The sequence below is a fragment of the Protopterus annectens genome, chromosome 16.part0 (assembly GCF_019279795.1).
Source record: "Protopterus annectens isolate FY-2018-M chromosome 16.part0, PAN1.0, whole genome shotgun sequence".
Classification (NCBI taxonomy): Eukaryota; Metazoa; Chordata; order Ceratodontiformes; family Protopteridae; genus Protopterus; species Protopterus annectens.
The window spans coordinates 700,856,578-700,879,199 of record NC_056750.1 but is presented as its reverse complement, the minus strand read 5'-3'; the positions used below and the strand labels follow the sequence as shown (position 1 = coordinate 700,879,199).

Genomic DNA, 22,622 nt, shown 5'->3' with positions numbered 1-22,622 from the left:
TCTACAAAAGGCAGCCTAATCTATCGCCTATCCCATTTCTATTCTTATCAATAGAACCATCAGTGAAGGACACATCCCTAGAATATGGAAAGTCTCCCATGTTATCCCCCTTCATAAGGGTGGAAGCTCTACTGAACTCTCTAATTACCGTCCCATAGCCATACTATCTTCCTTAGCAAAGATCATGGAAAAATGCATCCATAGACAATTGCTAGACCACCTAATTCAAAATAACTTACTTTCCAACTCTCAACATGGTTTCAGACCTTCCCACAGCACTACTACTGCCCTCCTTTCCTTTACTGACTGTATCAACAAAAACTGTAACCTCAATATACTTTCCTCTGCACTGTTTATAGATGTGTCTAAGGCATTCAATATGGTAAATCACCAGATACTTATAAATATCCTCAAATCCCTGTCACTAGATGCACTAGCTATAAAATGGTTCCAGTCCTATTTGGACAACAGGCTGTGCTTTGGCATAACACTCTATCTACCCATCAGCCCGTTAACATTGGTGTCCCTCAAGGGTCCATATTAGGACCTCTGCTATTTTCTATATTTATCAAAGACCTTCACATAGCCATCCCCCAAGCTACATGCATACAATGGGCAGATGATTCCACACTTAAATGCTCAGCCACATCTATATCTGAATTTCACTTCCTTACCCAAAAGGTCTTTAACACAGTTGAACAATGGTTTACACTATGCTGTCTCCTTCTGAACCCCCAAAAAACTAAACTCCTCCTTTTTACTCCTACTTGTAAGTCCCCCCCAACAGACTTCACAGTAACATCTAATAACAGTACTCTCATATCCCCAGATCCATCTACTAAACTACTAGGTATCACCATAGATAACAACCTTAACTTCGACACCCATATTAACAATACCCTAAAATCTGTTAATAGAAAACTAGGATCTCTCTACAGGATCAAACCCTTCCTCTCTCCTGCAGCAAGAATAACTATTGCTCACACTCATCTAATTTCTACTCTCCTCTATGCCTCACCCATATATACTAATCTCTCTAAAACAACCTTAATAAAATGGAAAACTACTACAATAACATAGCCAGATTTGCTACAGGTAACCCTTTCAGAACCCACCACTGTATTAATCTAAAGCAACTAGGATGGCTTGAATTACAAAATCAGCTTAAATTCCACCAACTTACCCTTGCCCACAAAACCCTTTACCATCCTGCCAATACCCCTATACTATCTACCCTCATTATCCCCTACAACAATTTAAAGACCTTACGATCATCACATAAACTTCTTGTAAATATTTGTAAATCAAACAACAGGGCTGGGGACTCTCTTTTCCCTAATACTGTTGGAAAATCCTGGAACCTTCTTCCTAGTGAACTTTCCTCTCTTCCCTCTATATTACTCTTTAAAAACAAGCTGAAACGTTTCCTCAGAACACACTGGTTGTGCCCCTGTACCAAACCTGACTGATCTACTAGTTATCTTACTTGGATCTACCTACCCTCCTCCTCTCAGTAGTCTTGTTCCTTTTCTTATAAACAGCTGACCTAGTCCTTCTAGATACTTTTACTTACATCCTCAGAAAATCATTAAGGAGACTACTTTTACTCATATATTGTATAATTCAGCTCCTACTTTTTCTTTATGACTACTTATATACTAATATATTCTATAACTCAGCTGCTATCTTTTTCTACATTATGTATTGCAACTACATTTGTATTGTACTAACTGTATCTGTATATTTAGCACTATGCTATGAACAAATGACCTCTATGATTATTCTCTGTTCTGTACCTGCAATGTTCATTGTAAACATTAATATTTTTGTATAAGTGATTTTATTTTGCTTCCTCAGAGCTTATCTCCATGGGCCTCTACTGAAAATGGACATATATCCAGTTAGACTAGCCCGGTCAAGAAATGTAAAATAAAATAAAATAAGTAGTGCGCAACTCTAATGACTGGCATTATTGAGTGACTGTAATCCTCAGTGATTTATCAGTAAAGGAAAAAGTTTATGAAGCACACTGCAAAAATGTGAGGTCAAATCAGAGACATTCTGCAAAACTGGAGACAGCTGAGAGGTAGTGCTTTGCCCTCTGCCCTAGCGTATACACACACACACACACACACACACACACACACACACACACACACACTAACTCACTGAAACACAAACACATACAAAAAAAAACATTTACCAGACTCACATGCAGATAACCTTACAAGGCCTTCTGCACTGCTTGGTATCAGATTTTTTAAAACCACCACATTAGTGCAAGTCACTGCAGCCTTCTTCACAACTGATCAATTTTAACTATGATTAGCTCCACAACATCTCTTTCTAACAGGTTCTATAATCAAGTCAATGAATGAGAAGAAAGCAGAGCAGTCTTTTGTCAAATCAGAGCAGCAGAGTGGGCAGAGATTATTCTATTTAAAACAGCAGCATTCTGCCAAATGTAGAGCAATTGAGAAGTATAATCTCCCCATATGTTTGGACTCTTCCTTAATTCCATTACTTTTTGGTAATTATTATAATACTGCTTTATTATTATCCATTAAATTGTACAGATTTTGCAGCTATATGGAGTATATTATTTTTTCTGCTGTTTTTTTTTTCCAAAAGGGCCTTCTTAGAAGCATAGGAACTCAGCACTGAAAGAGTTCATATACAGTGGATGTAAAAAGTTGACACACCCCTGTTAAAATGCCAGGTTTTGTGATATAAAAAAATGAGACCACAATAAATAATTTCAAAACATTTCCCACCTTTAATGTGACCTATAACCTGTACAATTCAATTGAAAAACAAACAAATCTGTTAGGGGAAAAGATATAAAAAATAAAAAACGGAAAATATGCTGGTTGCATAAGTGTGCACACCCTTAAACTAATACTTTGTTGTGTGTGCACACTTTTAAACTAATACTTTGTTGAAGCACCTTCTGATTACATTCCATCATTCAGTCTTCTTGGATAGGAGTCTATCAGCATGGCACATCTTGACTTGACAATATCTGCCCACTCTTTCTTGCAAAAGCACTCCAAATCTGTCAGATTGCGAGGGCATCTCTTGTGCACAGCCCTCTTCAGGTCACCCCACACATCTTCTATTGGATTTAGGACTGGGCTCTAACTGGGCCATTCCAAAACTTAAATTTTTTTCTGGTGAAGGCATTCTTTTGTTGATTTGGTTGTATGCTTGGGGTCATTGTCGTGTTGGAAGGTGAAATTCCTCTTCATCTTCGGCTTTCTAGTAGATGCCTGAAGGTTTTGGGCCAAAAGTGACTGGTATCTGGAACTGTTCATAATTCCCTCCACTTTGACTAAAGCCCCAGTTCCAGCTGAAGAAAAGTAACCCCAAAGCATGGTACTGCCACCATCATGCTTCACTGTGGGGATGGTGTTCCTTCGGTGATGTGAAGTGTTGTTTTTGTGCCAAAAGTACCTTTTGGAATTGTGGCCAAAAAGTTCAGCTTTGGTCTCATCGGACCATAACACATTTTCCCACATGCTTTTGGGAGACTTGCTGCATTGTTTTTCAAATTTTAGCCAGGCCTGAATGTTTTTGTCTGTAAGAAAAGACTTCCATCTTTCAACCAGGTCCAGACATATGGAGAATATGGGAGATTGTTGTCACATGTAGTACACAACCAGTACTTGGCAGAAATTCCTGCAGCTTCTTCAGTGTTGCTGTAGGTCTCTTGGCAGCCTCCCTGACCAGTTTTCATCTTGTCTTTTTATCAATTTTGGAGGGGCAGCCAGTTATTTGCAATGCCACTGTTGTCCCATATATTCTCCACTTTTTGATGACTGTCTTCACTGTGTTCCATGGTATATCCAATATTGTGGAAATTATTTTGTACCCTTCTCCTGACTGATACCTTTCAACAATGAGATCCCTTTGATGCTTTGTAAGCTCTCTGCGAACCATAGCTTTTGCTGTAACAGGCAACTGAGTAAATGACAGGGAAATCCTATCAGGACAGCTGAACTTTATTTGGGGTTAATCAGAGTTATGGCAGGTGTGTACCCAGGAAGACTGAATGTTGTAATTAAATCAAAAGGTGCTTCAATAAAGTATTAGTTTAAGGGCATGCACAGTTACGTAACCAGCATATTGTACGTTTTTTTATTTTTCCCCTAACAGATTTGTTTGTTTTTCAATTGAATTGTACAGGTTATAGGTCACATTAAAGGTGGGAAAAGTTTTGAAATGATTTATTGTAATCTCATTTTTATATCACAAAAACCTGGCATTTTAAGAGTGGTGTGCAAACTTTTTATATCCACTGTATGCCATAAACATTTTGCTCTCTACTGAGGAAGGAATCACACTGAAACTGAAAGAGCGTGTTAAAATACTCACTCTACTCTATGCTATATAACACTTTTCATCCTACTGGTGTAAACTGAAGTCTTCCCCTTGTAATTATCATTCCTTTTTTTCAGTTTCCTCAACAGAAAAAATAATAAATCAAAACCTGGAATACATTTTCTAACACATAAAATAGTATTTTTTCTACATAAGTTAGAATTCTTGATATCCATACCTTTCAATCTCTTAGCATATGATATCTCTACAAAGCCTTAAATAACAGGGAAAAAGGGTCCCAAAACAGGGACAGATTTTAAATATTGCTCTTATAAACTCAGAGTGTTGCAAGAATAACATGATTTGTGTTAGCATGCATTTTCTGAAGGGTACGAATTCTGAAAGTCAAATGCATGTCATTATTTAATGACTTTAGTCCTCAGTGATTTGCCTGAAACCACAAATTTTATGAGAAACGGACAAAAAAATATGAGGCAAACATCTGGACATTTTTCAAATATCTGAACACTTGACAGGTATGTCTCTCATCACTTGAAAAAAAAAGACAGGTGAACTACACCCCCACTTACTGTAAACTTAGATACTACTTTCCCCAGATTTGCCATAAAATGGTTTCTTCAGTTTTAAAGCATTTATTTCAGGTATGGACTCCTGTGCTAAGTCATTTGACAAAGTTGTGTTTTTAATGTAAATTTTCAGGGTTTTTTTGTGTGTGTGTGAGTGAGAGAGAACTGGAAAGATTTGATGTTTGTCAACCACTGCAGAATTTTAAGGTGTACGGTTTGTACTTTTCACAGAGTGAGAGTGGAATGGTAGATAGTCAGCTAGATAGAATTGCCTCATTCACTGTTATTTCTTGTGGACAGACACATTCTCGAGAAAGTAGGTGTGGTAGAGTACAATATTCTAGTATGAAAAAAGTGCATTGCTCTCTGTAGCTGCTTCTAGTTGCCACATTCTTTTCTGATGGCCTGTTTCAAATACTGTGGCCAGAATCAAAGAGTCTTAAAGAGTTTGGCATGAATTCTAACTATTTGGAACTTCTGCAGTCCTGTAGATCTTTTGCCTAACTCTGGCTTCTAAAGACCAGATGTTTGTTTTAAAAGCACTGTTCCTATCAATTTTCCAGTGTCACACTAGACTACAATATTGTTTATAACTGCCCCAGATACAGCCTGTAGTGTTTCCATAATAAATGAGCCTTAGTCTCAAATACATTTTTTAGGCATTTGTTAATATGGTAAACCCACTGGATGCAAATGTCCCTTTTCAGGGGTTATTGGAGGGCACTGTCTAGTTAAATGACTTACCTAGAGTCACAGAGACGGCTAATGAAACTAGAAAGAATTAAAACCATGCACGTCGGGTAAAGAAAACTACTCATTAACAGCTCAAGCCTCAATCTTTTACACTAAGTGCCAGTTTGTGAAAGTTCCTCATAATTAGCCAGTGATAAACTAAAACATCAGTTGTTCTGCTAATTTGTTAGTACATGTAAAAGCCTTTTCTGAGGGTTTCAATTGTGTCCTACAGGGAGTCTGAGATAAAATATCAACAATTTAGAATTTACTTGTTTCATGTTTAGAGCAAAAAAAAAATAAATTCAACATGGTTGTGCTGATATATTTGTCTGTAAAACAATCCATTTGTGTTTGTGTTTGTGCATTCAGTATAGTATATTTTTTCCTGAGAGCATTTAATTTCTTCATGGGCATTAAAGTCTGTCTTAATTTGCTTATTTTGGGGGTTCTTGTGATATACCCACTCTAGGCCAGTAATCAAGGAGCTTGAAGCCTCACCACTAACACTGGAGAGGGATGTTCACTTGGAATACAAATGGGTACACTCAGTATTTCCAGATGCAGACCTCTCTGCATCAGTCCCAATTTCCCTTAAGAGCACACAGGGAGCATAGTCAGCCTGGGGCCTGGATTTCTCTATATCTGTCTCTCCCCAGGTCCCCAATAAGGATCTTGTGGATGGTGCAGTGGTGCAGCGGTAGCATTGTCACCTCACAGCAAGAGGTTCCCTGGTTCGATTTTCGGCTGGGGTGCCTTCTGTGTGGAGTATGCATGTCCTCCCTGCATTCGAGTGGGTTTCCTCCGGGTACTCTGGTTTCCTCCCACATTACAAAGACATGCGTTCAAGTCAGACTTTCCCGGTTGGCAAACCTGGAATACATTTTCTAACACATAAAATAGTATTTTTTCTACATAATTTAGAATTCTTGATCTCCATACCTTTCAATCTCTTAGCATATGATATCTCTACAAAGCCTTAAATAACAGGGAAAAAGGGTCCCAAAACAGGGACAGATTTTAAATATTGCTCTTATAAACTCAGAGTGTTGCTAGAATAACATAATTTGTGCATGCATTTTCTGAAGGGTACAAATTCTGAAACTCAAATGCATGTCATTATTTAATGACTTTAGTCCTCAGTGATTTGCCAGAAACCACAAATTTTATGAGAAACAGACAAAAAAAATATGAGTCAAACATCTGGACATTTTTCAAATATCTGAACACTTGACAGGTATGCCTCTCATCACTTGAAAAAAAAAGACAGGTGAACTACACCCCCACTTACTGTAAACTTAGATACTACTTTCCCCAGATTTGCCATAAAAAAGTTTCTTCAGTTTTAAAGCATTTATTTCAGGTATGGACTCCTGTGCCAAGTCGTTGTGTTTTTTAATGTTTATTTTCAGGGTTTTTGTGTGTGTGTGTGAGTGAGAGAGGGAACTGGAAAGATTTGATGTCTTTGTCAACCACTGCAGAATTTTAAGGTGTAGGTTTGTACTTTTAGAGTGAAGTGGAATGGTAGATAGTCAGCTAGATAGAATTGCCTCATTCACTGTTATTTCTTGTGGACAGACACATTCTCGAAAGTAAGTGTGGTAGAGTACAATATTCTAGTATGAAAAAAGTGCATTGCTCTCTGTAGCTGCTTCTAGTTGCCACATTCTTTTCTGATGGCCTGTTTCAAATACTGTGGCCAGAATCAAAGAGTCTTAAAGAGTTTGGCATGAATTCTAACTATTTGGAACTTCTGCAGTCCTGTAGATCTTTGCCTAACTCTGAAAGACCAGATGTTTGTTTTAAAAACACTGTTCCTATCAATTTTCCAGTGCACAAGACTACAAACAACTGCCCCAGATACAGCCTGTAGTGTTTCCATAATAAATGAGCCTTAGTCTCAAATACATTTTTTAGGCATTTGTTAATATGTGTATATCCACTGGATGCAAAATCTTGTCCCTTTTCAGGGGTTATTGGAGGGCACTGTCTAGTTAAATGACTTACCTAGAGTCAGGCTAATGAAACTAGAAAGAATTAAAACCATGCATAAAGAAAACTACTCATTAGGCTCAAGAAAGATACTCTATCCTTATGGAAAATTAAAGAAGGCTCAACTGCCATAAGGGCCTGTAATTCAGAAACCCTTCTACTTGAGGTAATGGCCAACAAAATGCAGTCTTCCATGATAAATATTTCAATTCGGCAGTAGCTGCAGGCTCAAAGGTTGTAGAGTGAGTTTCTCAACACAAAATTGAGATCCCAAGCAGGAGTAGGAGCTCTACGTGGGGGTCTTATATTCTTTGCCCCTCTAAGGAATTGCTTAAACAAAGGATGAGAAAATAATGGTGGATCACAGTCATAGTGAGCAGAAATGGCTGCAGCATGAACCTTAATAGAGGAGAAGGACAAACCTTTGTCCAATAACTCAGTAAGGTATTGAAGAGAAACACTTAAATTAGGATTGGAAACATCAAATTCCTTTGCTGTACACCAAATTAAAAATCTCCTCCATTTATCAGCGTAAACTTTCCTTGTACTAGGCCTTCTGGCCTCCAAAATAACATTCAAAACTTGTTGTGGTAGCTGAGACCCTCCAGGGTCTAGAACAGAATATGCCAGGCTGTTAGATGCAGAGACTGAAGTTTGACATTGAGTAAGTGACTGTTCTCCTGAGACAGCAGGTGTGGAATCGAAGACAAAGGCCATGGAGGCTCTCGTACCAAACTCCTCAGTAATGGGTACCAGTGCTGTCGAGGCCAATCCGGAGCTATTAAAATCATGGTTGGCTTGTCCTGTCTGACCTTTAGGAGTACCTTTGGGAGGAGAGGCAGAGGTGGAAAGGCATAGACGTGAAGATTGCTCCAATTGAATGATAGAGCATCCACTTTCCAAGCTGTGGGATGAAACCTTTTTGTGCAAAACTTTGGCAACTGGTAATTTAGTGGAGAAGCGAACAGATCTATGTCTGGAGTTCCCCATAACACTGTCAATTTTTGAAATACATGAGGATCCAATTTCCACTCGTGGGGATCCATTATTTGTCTGCTCAACACATCTGCTAAGGAGTTCTGTGCTCCTGGCAGAAACCTTGCCTGAAGATTTAGCTGTAAACAGAGCCGTCTCCCACAAAATCATTGCTTGTCTGCATAGAGGGTAAGAATGTGTCCCCCCCTTGCTTGTTGATGTACCACATGACAGTTGTGTTGTCTGTTTGAATCAACACCTGCCCTGGAAGAAGTAAATCCTTGAAAGCTATCAATGCAAATTGGACTGCTAACATCTCCTTCAAGTTGATATGTAAATGTTGAAGTCTGGCAGGCCACGTGTCTTGTACCCATTTTCCATTTAGATGAGCTCCCCAAGCTTTGTCTGAGGCATCTGTCATTAGAATCTGACTCGCCTCTGGTCGGGTCACAGAGAGTCCCTTGTTTAGGTGACATTCCTGAGCCCACCACAAAAATTCCTTTTGAATGCAAGGTATTATCTGAATGACAGTGTCCAGATCCTGGCAGTGTTGCGTCCATACATTTTTGAGATACCATTGTAGCTTCCTCATATGCAGTTTGGCATTGGGAAGTACCAGAATACAAGATGCTATGAACCCCAAGGCTTGAAGGACTGTCCTTGCAGTCAGCCTGGACTGATGAGACAATTGATGGAAGTAAAGAGAAAGATTCTTTTGTTTGTCCGGGGTCAAAAAGGCCATCTGGGATGCTGTATTCAGTCTGACACCCAGAAAGCACATGTCCTGAGAGGGTACTAGACTGGACTTTATTTCGTTCACAGAATACCCTAGGCATCTTAACACTGCCATCACATACTGTAGATGATGAAGAAGTTCGTCTTTTTCTTGAGCCAGAATCAGGCAATCGTCCAAATAAGGATAAATTTGTATTCCTCTTAGCCTGAAGAAGGCTATCACTGGAGCCAGAACCTTTGTGAACACTCTGGGCGCAGTAGATAAGCCAAAGGGCAATGCAGAGAACTGATAATGAAAAGTCCCAGCTCAGCAGATACTTCCTGCAACTGAGCCTGATAGGAACATGAAGGTAAGCCTCTTTGAGATCCAGGGTCACCATCCAGTGATCTTTGCCCAGCAGAGGTAGAAGCTGCTGTAACGTCAACATTTTGAACTTTGGAATGTCCAGATATGTGTTGAGGATAGATAAATCCAAAATTGGTCTCCACGTGTTCCCTTTCTTGGGTACTAGAAACAGGCGAGAATAAAATCCTAGGCCCACTTCTGACAGAGGGACCGGTTGTATAGCTCCTATTTGAAGTAGTTGAGAAATCTGTTTGTGAGCCTCCAGTCTTTGCTGAGGAGGAACGTCTGGCATGCCTTTGAAAGGAGGCAAGGTATGGAAATAAAATTTGTAACCTTGGTGTATAATGTCCAATACCCATTTGTCCTGGGTAATTAAAAGCCAGTTTTCCTTGAAAAGTGCCAACCTTCCCCCCAAAGGTGCTGCCAGGCAGAAAGGATCTGGCAGCTGAAAAAGTAGGTCATTGGGCCTGTTTACGAAAGGACTGGCCCCTGCCCTCACTCGAAGATTGTGCAGGTGAACTCCATGTTCTAGGCCTGAAGGTACTCTGAGCTCTGCCCCTACCACGCCTAGATCTACCCCTAGACTGAGAATCAGAAGAAGGATACGTCCACCCCTTAGTAGGCCAATTTCTACTAAACTTCGGGGGCTGAACCTGCAAAAAATCTTTAACAGTCTGCATAGACTTAGCCTTGTCTTCCATTTTTTTCAAGACTGACTCCACAGGTGGACCAAACAACACTTCAGACTGTAAAGGAGCATCCAAAATCCTTGTCTTAACATGGTCAGATAAATTCTGATCCTTAAGCCAGGCGTGCCTGCGAAGAACTGAACCAGTGGCAGCCACCCTAGAAGAGGCCTGCAAAGCATCAAAACCACACTGCAAGGAATGCTTACCCACCTGTTCAGAAACATGTACCAAATCTTGTAATTCTTTACACTCAATACCTTCTGCCAGAGCATCCACCTTAGATTGCAACTGAGAAAGAAGGAAATTCTGATATTTCAACATATGAAACTGGCAATTCAAAGCCCTCATTGCTAAAGTAGAAGAGGTATAAACCTTTTTTCCCCATCTATCCAAAGCTCTAGCCTCTTTATCTAGAGGGACTGGATTCTTAACAACAGAGGCCCTGACACCCTTAGGTCCCTGGCTAATAGTTTCAGGGTCCGCCCTAGGACTCTTATAGAGGTATTTATGAGCCTCAGGTACCCTGTAATACCTATCCGGTTTAACTGGCGCAGGAGGCAGAGAATCAGGATTAAGTGAAGCCTCTGAAAACACATTTTGCACAACATCCAGAACAGGAGGTATAGCTAAGGGCCTATGCTGAGGTAAAAACAAAAATTCCCTTAGCCTTTTCCGTGAATCAGAGAAGTCCTGACCTTCCCACTTAAAATGTTCCCTCATAGAATGAAGTGTCTCTGAAAAAGAAAAATCCTCTGGAGGAGAAGCAGAAGGAGTGGAATCTTCTGCATCAGAATCAGAATAAGGAGTGAATTCCTGCATGTCTTCAGCCGAAGACTCTGAATCATCTGAAGCCTGTTCAAAACTTTCCAACTCTGGCTCCACCCTAGGCCTTTTATCAGGAGGGGGCATAGAACCTCTAATCAGAGTAATCAAATCTTCTGCCATTTTAAGCATGTGCTTCCTAGGCACAGACCCTGCTGAACTAGGACTGACACCAACAGAAGATAAACCTGGCCTGCCTCTGGAAGAAGTCTTGGAAACAGAAGGAGAGGGCCTAACCACCCTGGGAAGGGAAGGGAGTACAGTAACCTGAGAAGCCCCCTCAGCCTGACCTGCCTCTTGAGAGGCCACATCCTGCAAAATTAAAGTCTCCCCCTGAGACTCCAGAGAAGCGTCCGTCGGAACCACCGGTTCCACTGAAGCCTCTAAAGAACCGGCGTCTGGAACGGACGACTCATCTTGCCTGGGTTTAACCGCTTTGTCTTTGCGCTTCTTCGTGGAAGCGGTCGGAGTATCCGGCGGCATATTATAATTGCACCGCTTACCGAAGACCAGCCTAGCACAATCCAACCTCCGGCAATAGTGCGCTTATTGAACCTAGCACAAAAGCGACACCCGACTACGTCGTGCTCAGGCCCCAAACAAGGAATACACAAAGAATGATAATCTCTATGCGGTATCTGTTTCCCACAAGAAATACAATTATTCACTTTTTCTGACATCCGGTAATAAACTGAGGCGAAAAAACAAAATATTCCCCAGCGGGTACTTAGCCAACTTGGATTCGGTCTGAAACTCCGAACTCGAATAATTTCAGAACGCGAGCGGCACTGCAACGCTGCTTCTGCATCGGACCATGCGGCAAAAAAGACTGAGGATATGACGTCGGTCATGCGCTTTTGTACCCTGACGTCCTGATGTCAGTTCTAAGTGCCTTGACCGACGTCAGCCTAATACTTTGGTATTCGGGCCGACCGAGGACAGCGGACTACCCATATGTAAGGACTGCAGCAATGTGAGATGAAGAACATCCATGCATGTCGGGTAAAGAAAACTACTCATTAACAGCTCAAACCTCTATCTTTTACACTAAGTGCCAGTTTGTGAAAGTTCCTCATAATTAGCCAGTGATAAACTAAAACATCAGTTGTTCTGCTAATTTGTTAGTACATGTAAAAGCCTTTTCTGAGGGTTTCAATTGTGTCCTACAGGGAGTCTGAGATAAAATATCAACAATTTAGAATTTACTTGTTTCATGTTTAGACTTAAAACAAAAATAAATTCAACGTAGGTTGTGCTGATATGTTGTCTGTAAAAACATTCCATTTGTGTTTGTGCTCTGCAGTCAGTATATATTTTTTCCTGAGAGCATTTAATTTCTTCATGGGCATTAAAGTCTGTCTTAATTTGCTTATTTTGGGGGTTCTTGTGATATACCCACTCTAGGCCAGTAATCAAGGAGCTTGAAGCGTCACCACTGACACTGGAGAGGGATGTTCACTTGGAATACAAATGGATACACTCAGTATTTCCAGATGCAGTCCTCTCTGCATCAGTCCCAATTTCCCTTAAGAGCACACAGGGAGCATAGTCAGCCTGGGGCCTGGATTTCTCTATATCTGTCTCTCCCCAGGTCCCCAATAAGGATCTTGTGGATGGCGCAGTGGTGCAGCGGTAGCATTGTTGCCTCACAGCAAGAGGTTCCCTGGTTCGATTTTCAGCTGGGGTGCCTTCTGTGTGGAGTCTGCATGTCCTCCCTGCATTCGAGTGGGTTTCCTCTGGGTACTCTGGTTTCCTCCCACATTACAAAGACATGCGTCTGGAGCATTTCTCCCCGGGCCTCCGCTGAAAATTGTCTTCGTTCCAAGTCAGACTTTCCTGGTTAGCAAATGTTAAATAAATAAAAAAAAAAAATCTCCACTGGCACAGATGTGTTCAGCATCCTCTCTGTGAAACCAGTGCTTCATGTCCCTGGTCCCTGTAGCTGACACATTTAATTTTCACACACACACACCTGGGAAAGGCTGGCACAGATTATCTACTCTAACAACTTTGTCCAGACCATAAGGTAGATTCACTCCCACCAGTCAGTTACTATAAGGCGCTAAAAGGGTATCCAATTATGCTGAGTGAAGTTAATATTAATACAAATGGTAATGTTGACCAAACAGCCAGGCTTTCAGGAGTGGCCACAGTTATCACCAAATAAATATATGCAAATACTCTGAAAGCTTAAATATTTTCCAAAAAGGACCAGCCACAATGAAAATTTTAAATATATTTAATAATAAAAGAATACAAAAATACTAAATATCTATTTACAGTAAACACAAGAAATTCAGCCACAGGAACTATCGAAACTAATACAGCTGGAAAGAGTCACACAGTTACAGAAAAACAATATTTAACTACGCTCACTATATTTTCCAGACTGATCAAGAGAATTACTGTTTCTACTTACTGAATAGAGCAAGGCAAGACAATGGGGGTGAGTGGTCCTTCTCAGATCCAAGACAGAGCACAGAATACTGACAGCAATCTCCTACTAAGATCTAAATATTATTTCTGGCTTACAGAATGACATCACACACATCTGGTCATCAAACTCTGTTTCCTGCACTATGCCCCATCACTAGAGGCTGCCAGGGTTTAGCACCTATGTGCTAAAATGCACAATAGACCTTTAGCTAAGTTTTATTTAAGCATCTGGAAGCCATAAAATAATAAAACCTTTCCACTCTTCCTTCAGGAGCTACAAACTATTCTCTAACAAAAACACTACATCTCCGGCTCCATTCAGAACTGTGGGATAACATTGTTAGGGCTTAACCCATAATGTAATTTAATTTCAGATATATTTTAAAGTTGGCTGGACTGAGATTAACCTTTTCTCTTCTAGTATCCGCTGTTAAAGCATATGCATTTAATTCAGTTACAATAATGCATGTACATTTCTTTTCTTTCCAGCAGGGCACACTTTTGATACATTTTAACACAAGCCGCTTTACAAATACATTTTTAACACCAGCATATGTACAAATCAGTTTGATATACAAATGACATATAATTAACTGATTTTCTTCTTGAATTACAAAACAAATTATTTCCATTAATCCATAGACTGTATAAACCTACCAAATCAGACTGACTATCCACTGAACTCAAACATCTACTCAGTCTGACAGATGAAGTATGGCAGAAATAGAAGGAAGACCCCAATGCAGACAACTAACATCCTTTGAAACCGTATGCAGTAGTCAAATAATCCATTGGAAAACACAAAATGAAAATAAAAAAAAAAATAGCACATTCCCCTAAAAGCTTCTAGAAAGAAGTCAACCTGGTAACAGGCCGAAAGCTCCTACATGATGCATTTTCCACAAATTTCATCCAATAAGGTAAAAGAAAACTATTCATCTGACTTCCTCAAAAACTTAGTAGTCTTCCATTAATAAACTCCACACCTTCTCTACCAGATGCTAAATAACCTTCCCACCACCAATTATCCCAACTTCAGCTTCAAATACATAAAATCTAAAGATGTCTCTACTATACTCAACTGTGTCCTCACCAACGTTCTCACTATGTCAGACAATTTAACTGCCTTGTACATATATCACTGAAGAGACCACTTCTCCATTTCTCTCATGAATGTTTACAACCTTTGTTGCACCAAAAATATTATACATCATATTTGGGAAAACAGTTTAATTAAATCACCCCTAAAACACATTCTAGAAAAAACAGCATAGCTTTAACAATCTATATACGTCCAGCAATGCCACCTGCTTCCACTCAGACAGCATAGCTACTGACTTGAACAACGTTCAAAGGCAGCCCTTTGGGTCTTAACTGATGACATCCTACTAAATTCTGGCAAAGTTTTTTTTACAGGATTTCTATTCATAGATCTTATAAAGGTTATTGATCTCGCTGACTATGCCCTTCTCTTCAACAAATGTACAGAAATAAGAGTTAGCTCAGAAGGCACTCTGTGATTTAAAAATGTCCATACTAACAGCTACTTTAAAGTCAGAATAAGTTCCTTCTATTGGAACATCACTCACCTAACAAAGGAATGTTACAGTGTTCCATCCTTGCCCCCTCCTATTTCAATCTCATCATCAAACTCTCATGTGACCACCCATCCCCCACCCATTCTGTATACTGATGACATAGTCATATACAGGTCAAGTCAAACACACACTCACAATCAAGGCCAGCTTCAAACAGATTTATATGCACTCCACCAGTGGCTAATTAACAATGGACTATTTTGCAACCCCACTAAAACAAAAACATTGCTTTTTGAACATCTGAAAAACTCACCTAAGACACTAACAACATAAATATTATTTACTTAAACAACCACAATTGCCACCTTCAAATGCGTATGGATTTGATTGGATCAATCACTTAATTTCTTTTCCAGCATAGACAAAATCAGGCAAAAGTTAACTCGCTCTTTCAAGAAAAAAATATCCTTTCACATCTCAATTAGCCAGAACAGCCATCTGCAAGGGGGTCCTACTGTCACAGCTGGAATATGGACTCCACATCATGTTCCACTTCTAAGAAAAACATTACCATCCTCCAGACCATCTCCAACACTATCTGCCATTTCATCCCTAACTCCAACAGCATTTTCACACCTTTATAAAGCCAGATGGCTTCTCATAAAACAAGGAGACAACCTATTATTAGAAGTCTGACTATATAAATTAATTACTGCTATACCTAGGCAAATCAGAGGAATTTGGCATTTGTATTACATGAGGCTATCATACCTAAAGATCTTTAATGCCTTGCCTCCTCTAGTAACTGTGATTCTACATTATTACATTTTGTAAATAGTTGTTTGTTCCTGCATAGAAAATTTTAATAAAAACGATGAAAAAGTGACAAATAGATTTTCAAAGCTAGTCATTTGATAGAGAGGTGAAGAGCTTTAGGTTTGTCCTTTTCTGGCAATTTTTAGCCAGTTCAGGCAAAGGAGATATCGAAGCTATACAGATCAGGTTGACAAGTGTAATGAAAATTAATTGAGAAAATGAACCTCTAGTGGTATACTAAGTAGAATAATCTGTTTGTAAATATTTTACACTAAGACATACTAGCAAGTATACTAATGTAACTTTTAGTGTGTTTTTTTTATCTTTTCTGCCTGCTAACCAGCAGGTCTGCCGTGACCCAGCAGGCCCATTCATTCCCCATCAGGCAAAAGCAACTCTCAGGATGGCATTATGCAACCACAGTCATCACAGTTTTCATTTTAGTGCCCAACGTATAATCCCCCTTGGCAGAGTCACAGTTTTTCCCCCATAATACTGGTGAGCCGACACAGGTGCATTCTTCCACATAAACAGCTCTCCCTGTTATGGCTGTTAGTGCAGCCTGGTGTGACTTGTGTCCATGGCCCTGAATGCTGGCCATTGTGTCCTTGGGCCTCTTTTGACAGTCAGCAGTGCAGTAGACCAGGATACCATCCCTCCCGTCTGGATGAATGAGCTTGCAGTGGCCATTCTTTTCTACTCTCCTCGGTCATCTCTTTCACTCCCCGGGATGCTAACTGATGACAGGTAGTCTGGGTCATAGTCATGCCTTTATTCATCTATGGCAAGTAGCTCATTTCTACTCTGTTAATGAATGATGTTTAACCAAAGTATATAAGTTTAAAACACTGTTCCTCCTTGCATGAGTCATATGTGAATATATTCCACTGTATTAAACTATATATCCATTTACTAACCACAAAGACAAAACATAACTGGGCTGATGGAAATCCTCATGCTTACAAAAAAAGTCAGCATCAATGGCCACTGGTTTGCCATTTCTCCAGGTAATACACATGCTCATAGTAGGAAGCCTTACAGGTGCAAGACAGACTAGTAATGAATATCATCTGATATAAATAAAATTCCTTTCATCGCTGTATAGTAGTAAATTAATGTACAGATCACAGCAAAGAGATCTAGCCCAATGATGTGGGAGGGATCTATGATTTAGCAACAAACCAAGAAACACTGCAAGAAAAACAAATGAAAATGTTAGGTGGAGAATGCATAAGGGTATCTGTAACATAAACACATCTGAAAATACAGTGATTCTGTGATCAAAGAACTTTGAGGGTGCAGAGAAACTTCCTTACCCTTATGGTTCCATGATGTCACAGAATTGAGTACATATTCTTCGAATAAACATAGGAGCTGATTAAAAAACATATTCTCATTCCTGGTTAACTGTGATGTCATATTTACCATGTATTCCATATGGGAGTATGGTGCCCATATGAATCACTGCTAATCCATGTTTGAGTAGTTGTCCAGGTTCTGTACAGTCAGGAAAAAGGACTCAGCAATCACTGGCTAACTTGAACTTCTGCAGAAGGGATGATAAACACACTGCTTTTACAGCAGGCCCCTAGGGATGTTCAGTGGCAGGATAAGCAAGATGGCATCGCAAACAGCTAAGTCTTCATGCATCCTGGGTGCTTAGACTATGAAAACATGAATGTCTGTGGTCCAGACTTTGAGCAAGTATGATAGGGATGTAGGAAGTGGTTAGTGAATATGTTGATCACATTATGAGTTATGAAACACTGGTGTACCTGAAATATTTCCTGTCTTCCTCCAACAGGAAGAAGCTGGCTCAGAGGTTGCAAGAGGCAGAGGAAGCTGTGGAAGCTGTGAACGCCAAGTGCTCCTCCCTAGAGAAGACCAAGCATCGGCTCCAGAATGAGATTGAGGACCTCATGGTAGACCTAGAGAAGTCAAATGCTGCAGCTGCTGCCTTGGACAAGAAACAGAAGAACTTTGATAAGGTCTGTTTTCATTGTAATGTGTCAAGATGCTTTCCTTTAAAAAAAATATATATATATAATTGTACTTCTGCCTAAGAAAACTATTTCTTTAAACATGTCTACACTATAGACACTGACTGCTTGGCACAGAGGGATGAAGCCTTGACTGTGACCCCACCAAATTAGGTTTGGTTAATGACTTTACAGCTGAGTGTCCAGTGCATGCTTCCCCACTGGTGAAAGAGTCACAGGGTGACTAGGAGACAGAAGAATAATGCTGTAGTATGTAGGGTTATTGTGTTTGCCTATTCAGCCAAGCAGTGCCAAGTGAGGCATTTCAGTATTTACATACATGTTCCATAGAGAGAAGACTGTGCGCCCTACTTTGGTATTGTCCATATTATAGCCACAAAGACTGGGGTTTTGGTGAGCTGCATACAGTTTTGTGTCTCCTATTGGTGACAAGATGATGGCTGCGCCACTGCATGTCTATCACCTCACAAACAAGTAAGCATGGTACCAGGAAAGTAAATCTTTACTGCAGAAAGGCCTCCCCAAGGGATGATGGGGTGATGTGAAAGACAGTGATGAGTGAATTAGGAAGAAACAGAGGGGACACATAGCTACTGAGTGATGGTGAGGCTAATAATGGGAAGGCAATGAGGCAAAAATAACTTAAAAAAATATCTTTGCAGCAGATTATTTTCTGACACTTACTGCTCTTGCTGTTGCCCAACAGCTTTAATATGTCAGCTACAAGGACCTTGTTACCACCAAGTCACGTACCTATATCTATAAGTAATATATATACATATATATATATATATATATATATATATATATATATATACATATATATATATATACACACACACACACACACACACACACACACACATGTACATACATATACAGGCCTAAAGTCCTTTGGAGACCTCCATCACAAAATCTGACAGCACCCTGGTCACATTCTTAATATGCTTGAATCATACTACGGTTTAATCCTTGTACTTCATCCTCCCTCAGAGCAACCATTTTTTCTACACCCGACTTCAGTATCCTGGTGACTGGCTTGCTCATTTTGTGTCTAAGTATTATCATCCCTTACATCAATCATCTCTTTTTTTCACTTCTTCTTCTCCCTCTCTCTCTCCTCTGCTTTCACCACTCTGCCCCACCTAGATATCAGTAAGGCACTCTACCCAAACTTTCCTTCATAAAGAGTTGCAAAGTATCAGTATGTAATTCTGCTTTTTCTTTCTCTTCTGTGATAACCCCCCGACCCACAAACACACACGTTTGATGAATCTAGCCAAATATGTTCCTTCGTTCTGATATATACCCAAAGAAGCCATTGATTCCCTTCTCAACAAATTCTATCAGAACCCTTTCCAGATTTCAGCTTTTCTGCCATCAGTTCCTTTCTCACCCCACTGCTGACTTTCTTAAATGTTGCCTCCTCTGTCTTCTCAGTATTTCCTTACCACCTCTTCTGTGCCATAGTATTTGTCCTACTCACCAGCTTTACATTCATTTGTGGCCATATTATCCTTCTCATCTTTGTGCTTTTTCACATCTTCCTCAGGCCTTCGTTCATATTCCTGGGCAATCTGTTGCTGATTTGTTTCCACAGCTTGTTCACTGTTTTGATTTTCCCCAGACCCTTAAAATATCCTTGACCCTGTAGCACAGCACACTGTCCCATAAAATCTCAAACTTATTCCGTGAGATTCAGAAAGTGTATAGGAGTGGTTATGGCCTGCCCTCCTCTGTTTACCGAATGTGAGGGTTGAGCCCTGATGTTCATTAAGAGTGATTATGTGGAGGAAAGAGTACAAGGACAAAAGCTCATTAAATATCCCTCTCGTAATACAGGCTCTGGGATGGGATGGTAGTAGTACAATGTGGCTGCAGAGAAATACAAGCACCAGCAGCGCTTGGTTAGTTGTGCTTGTGTCTCAATGATTATCTGCATGATTCGCCATGCACAGTATCATAAGAAAAAGATATATATACCTCATAAGTTACGTGGCAGTCTTAAAAGACTATGAGGCACGTCTGCTGAGCTATGTATTGACCATATTAAAAGCCGGATATTGGGAGATAGGAAAGTGATGAATGGTGGGGAGCAATTATGGAATAAGCAGGGCAGAGGTGGAGTAAAAGGAGAACATTTTTATAGTCAGTTCCCCATTTTTTATATATGTGAAGAGAAGATAAGTTGGAGGAGGTAGTAAGGGAAGAAAGAGGAAGATAAGAGAGGTAGCGTAGATAGCAGGGGACTCAAAAAATGCAGAAAACAGACAAAACTGACAGGGGAGGTGCTAACACAGTCAGGGATGGAAAAGACAATGGAGAAGGAGGCATCAGACACACAGAGGAAAAACAGTGGTGGTAGTTAGGATTGACATCATACAGATGTGGGCACAGAAGCAAAAAGAGGACACTATGATGGAGATAAGTTGCAGTGAACAGATGCACAGTCTGCCAGCCATGATGTATTGGGAGTTCATTCCCCACCCTGTGCTCCCTCACCACAAGGGCCCTGGATCTGATGTCAATGTCAATGCAAGGCAAGAATGCAACTTTGTGAGTTGCTGGAAGAGGGCCAATTCAGGCATCCAGATACCTATCAGTAAGGCCCCCAAACATTTCCTCCAGCAGCTCTAGGGTGACATATGTGTCAGCTACAATCTCACTGCTTCCAGCAGGTAATATGCAACACCTTCCTCAGAAGAGTCAGAGGGAATGGACACTGCAGGTGTTGAGGTGACAGTAGTAGCTGAGAACACAGATGGCTGTGGTGTTGGTGGTGGTAGTATAGCCACTGGTGGTTTGGCGACAGTCCTGGATGGTGGCAGGGGTACTGATCTGGATGCCTCTGCATGTAAATGTAAAATAAATGAAAAGAAACCACAAAAACATTATGCATGTATATAATAGAAAGAATAGCAAGGAAGAAGTACAAATACAGTGAAAAAAAATAAAGTAAAACATCACCTGAGTCTAACTATTTTACAAATACTATTATACTGTGGTCATGAAACATCCTCCTACTGCAACAATGTTGTATCAGTATGCGACCCATAGGAGACCTGAACCTACAACCTGGAAGGCAATCTATTCACATGTTGTGCTACATAAACAGCCTAAGAAAAGCTTACAGTAAAGCATACACTAATGATTTTGTCACACTTGCAGAATGAGATAGCATGCTACTCACTCCTATGAGTGCTTTTGTGGACACTGTACTCAGAAGAACAAACAGAGATGGATTATGGTCAAATGGGGCTCTATGCAGGGTAATGGGACCTGCCCCCAGCCATTCCAGTCTCTTATTATTAGTTGACTGTCTCTCCCCAGTTGCCATAAACTGTATTCAAACCTGTCAGTGTACATTCTATCCTTTTCTTTACTTTTACAATGATTAGAGAGATTTGTATTCAATTTAAAACATTTGTTTCAAGTTTTATTGCACAAGCACTGATGGCCATTTGCTAAACAGAACAGTCTCACATCAAAAACAGGCTTAGCATGAGCGATCATTTCATTGAAAATGTATATGCCAGTGTCGAATTAAATGTATCTTGGGCATCCGGTTGTTTTCAAACCACTGGCTCCCTGAACACATTTTTAGGACCATGCATAAATGCATGTATATTCTTTGATTAACCTTCCTGATTGTTTTAAATTATATTTTTGTTTAATATAGCAACATTAGTTAGAGTGAGTTTTAAATGTGTAGTTTTTGAACATTTTTCCAGTAAGCAGTAAGACAACATATATGAACCAAAAAAAACAAAGATACTAATTTCAGAACATAACTATAAAAGGCCACTCAAACAGCTATCATTATAACCCAATAACATCTGTAGTCAACAATTACGGGCATTTTATCATCAAATATGTATAAATGATATGTTTGATTGTGATAAAAAAGGACAAAGTAAAGTAATCCAAATTGCTTTATACAAATGCAAGTTAGTCCTACAAAAACAGACTAATCTCTTTTTAACTTTAAAAATCACTGACCCCACTGAGCTGATAAATACAGACATCCTACAAATCCAGCAATTATACCTACATTGTTAACTGCATACTTTTCAAATGTCTGTCAAAAAATAAAAATAAAAACAAGAATACTGACCAAAGTCACATATTTCAAATTTGTTTCACTCAAATACACATTAGCCAAAAATGTTCAACTTAATTCACATACACACACACACACACACACACACACACACACACACACACACACACACACACACACACACACACACACACACACACACGTCATGCAAAACCAGATTAAAGACCATTTAAACATGACCAGATGAGAGCATACGGTACTTTCATCCACAGAGAGCTCCACCAACAACAGTTGTAGCCACTTTGTTGACTGTGTACACCCCTTATTGTTGTGAAGAAATAAATTACATGTACTTTATTGGTATCTTTGGATGTAATTGTATAAAGATCGCTATCATCATACTGTAAGGGGGGGTGAATGGAGTAACGATAAAATCAGCAAGCAAAGGAGAGTAGTGTTGCTGGAACTGAATTCACTCTCAAGTCTTGGTGAGTACCTTCACAAGGTGGACCCTGTTTTTACAAAAATCTCACCAAGTCGGCACCAATATATAGACAGTGTCTTGTATAGCTTA

The 22,622-nt window shown here is 39.9% G+C and overlaps 2 protein-coding genes across 2 annotated transcripts in view; one reads left to right on the top strand and one right to left on the bottom strand.

Moving 5' to 3' along the window:
* Positions 1 to 22,622, bottom strand: part of LOC122790335 (zinc finger protein 239-like) — a 1,358,627-nt gene that overhangs the window by 1,068,759 nt on the left and 267,246 nt on the right. The gene's annotated exons all lie outside the window — the stretch shown is intronic.
* LOC122790334 (myosin-6-like) overlaps positions 1 to 22,622 on the top strand; it is a 353,888-nt gene that overhangs the window by 289,003 nt on the left and 42,263 nt on the right. Inside the window, 1 exon segment of the mRNA XM_044057853.1 lies at positions 17,793 to 17,976. Within this exon segment, the coding sequence (XP_043913788.1) occupies positions 17,793 to 17,976 (184 nt within the window).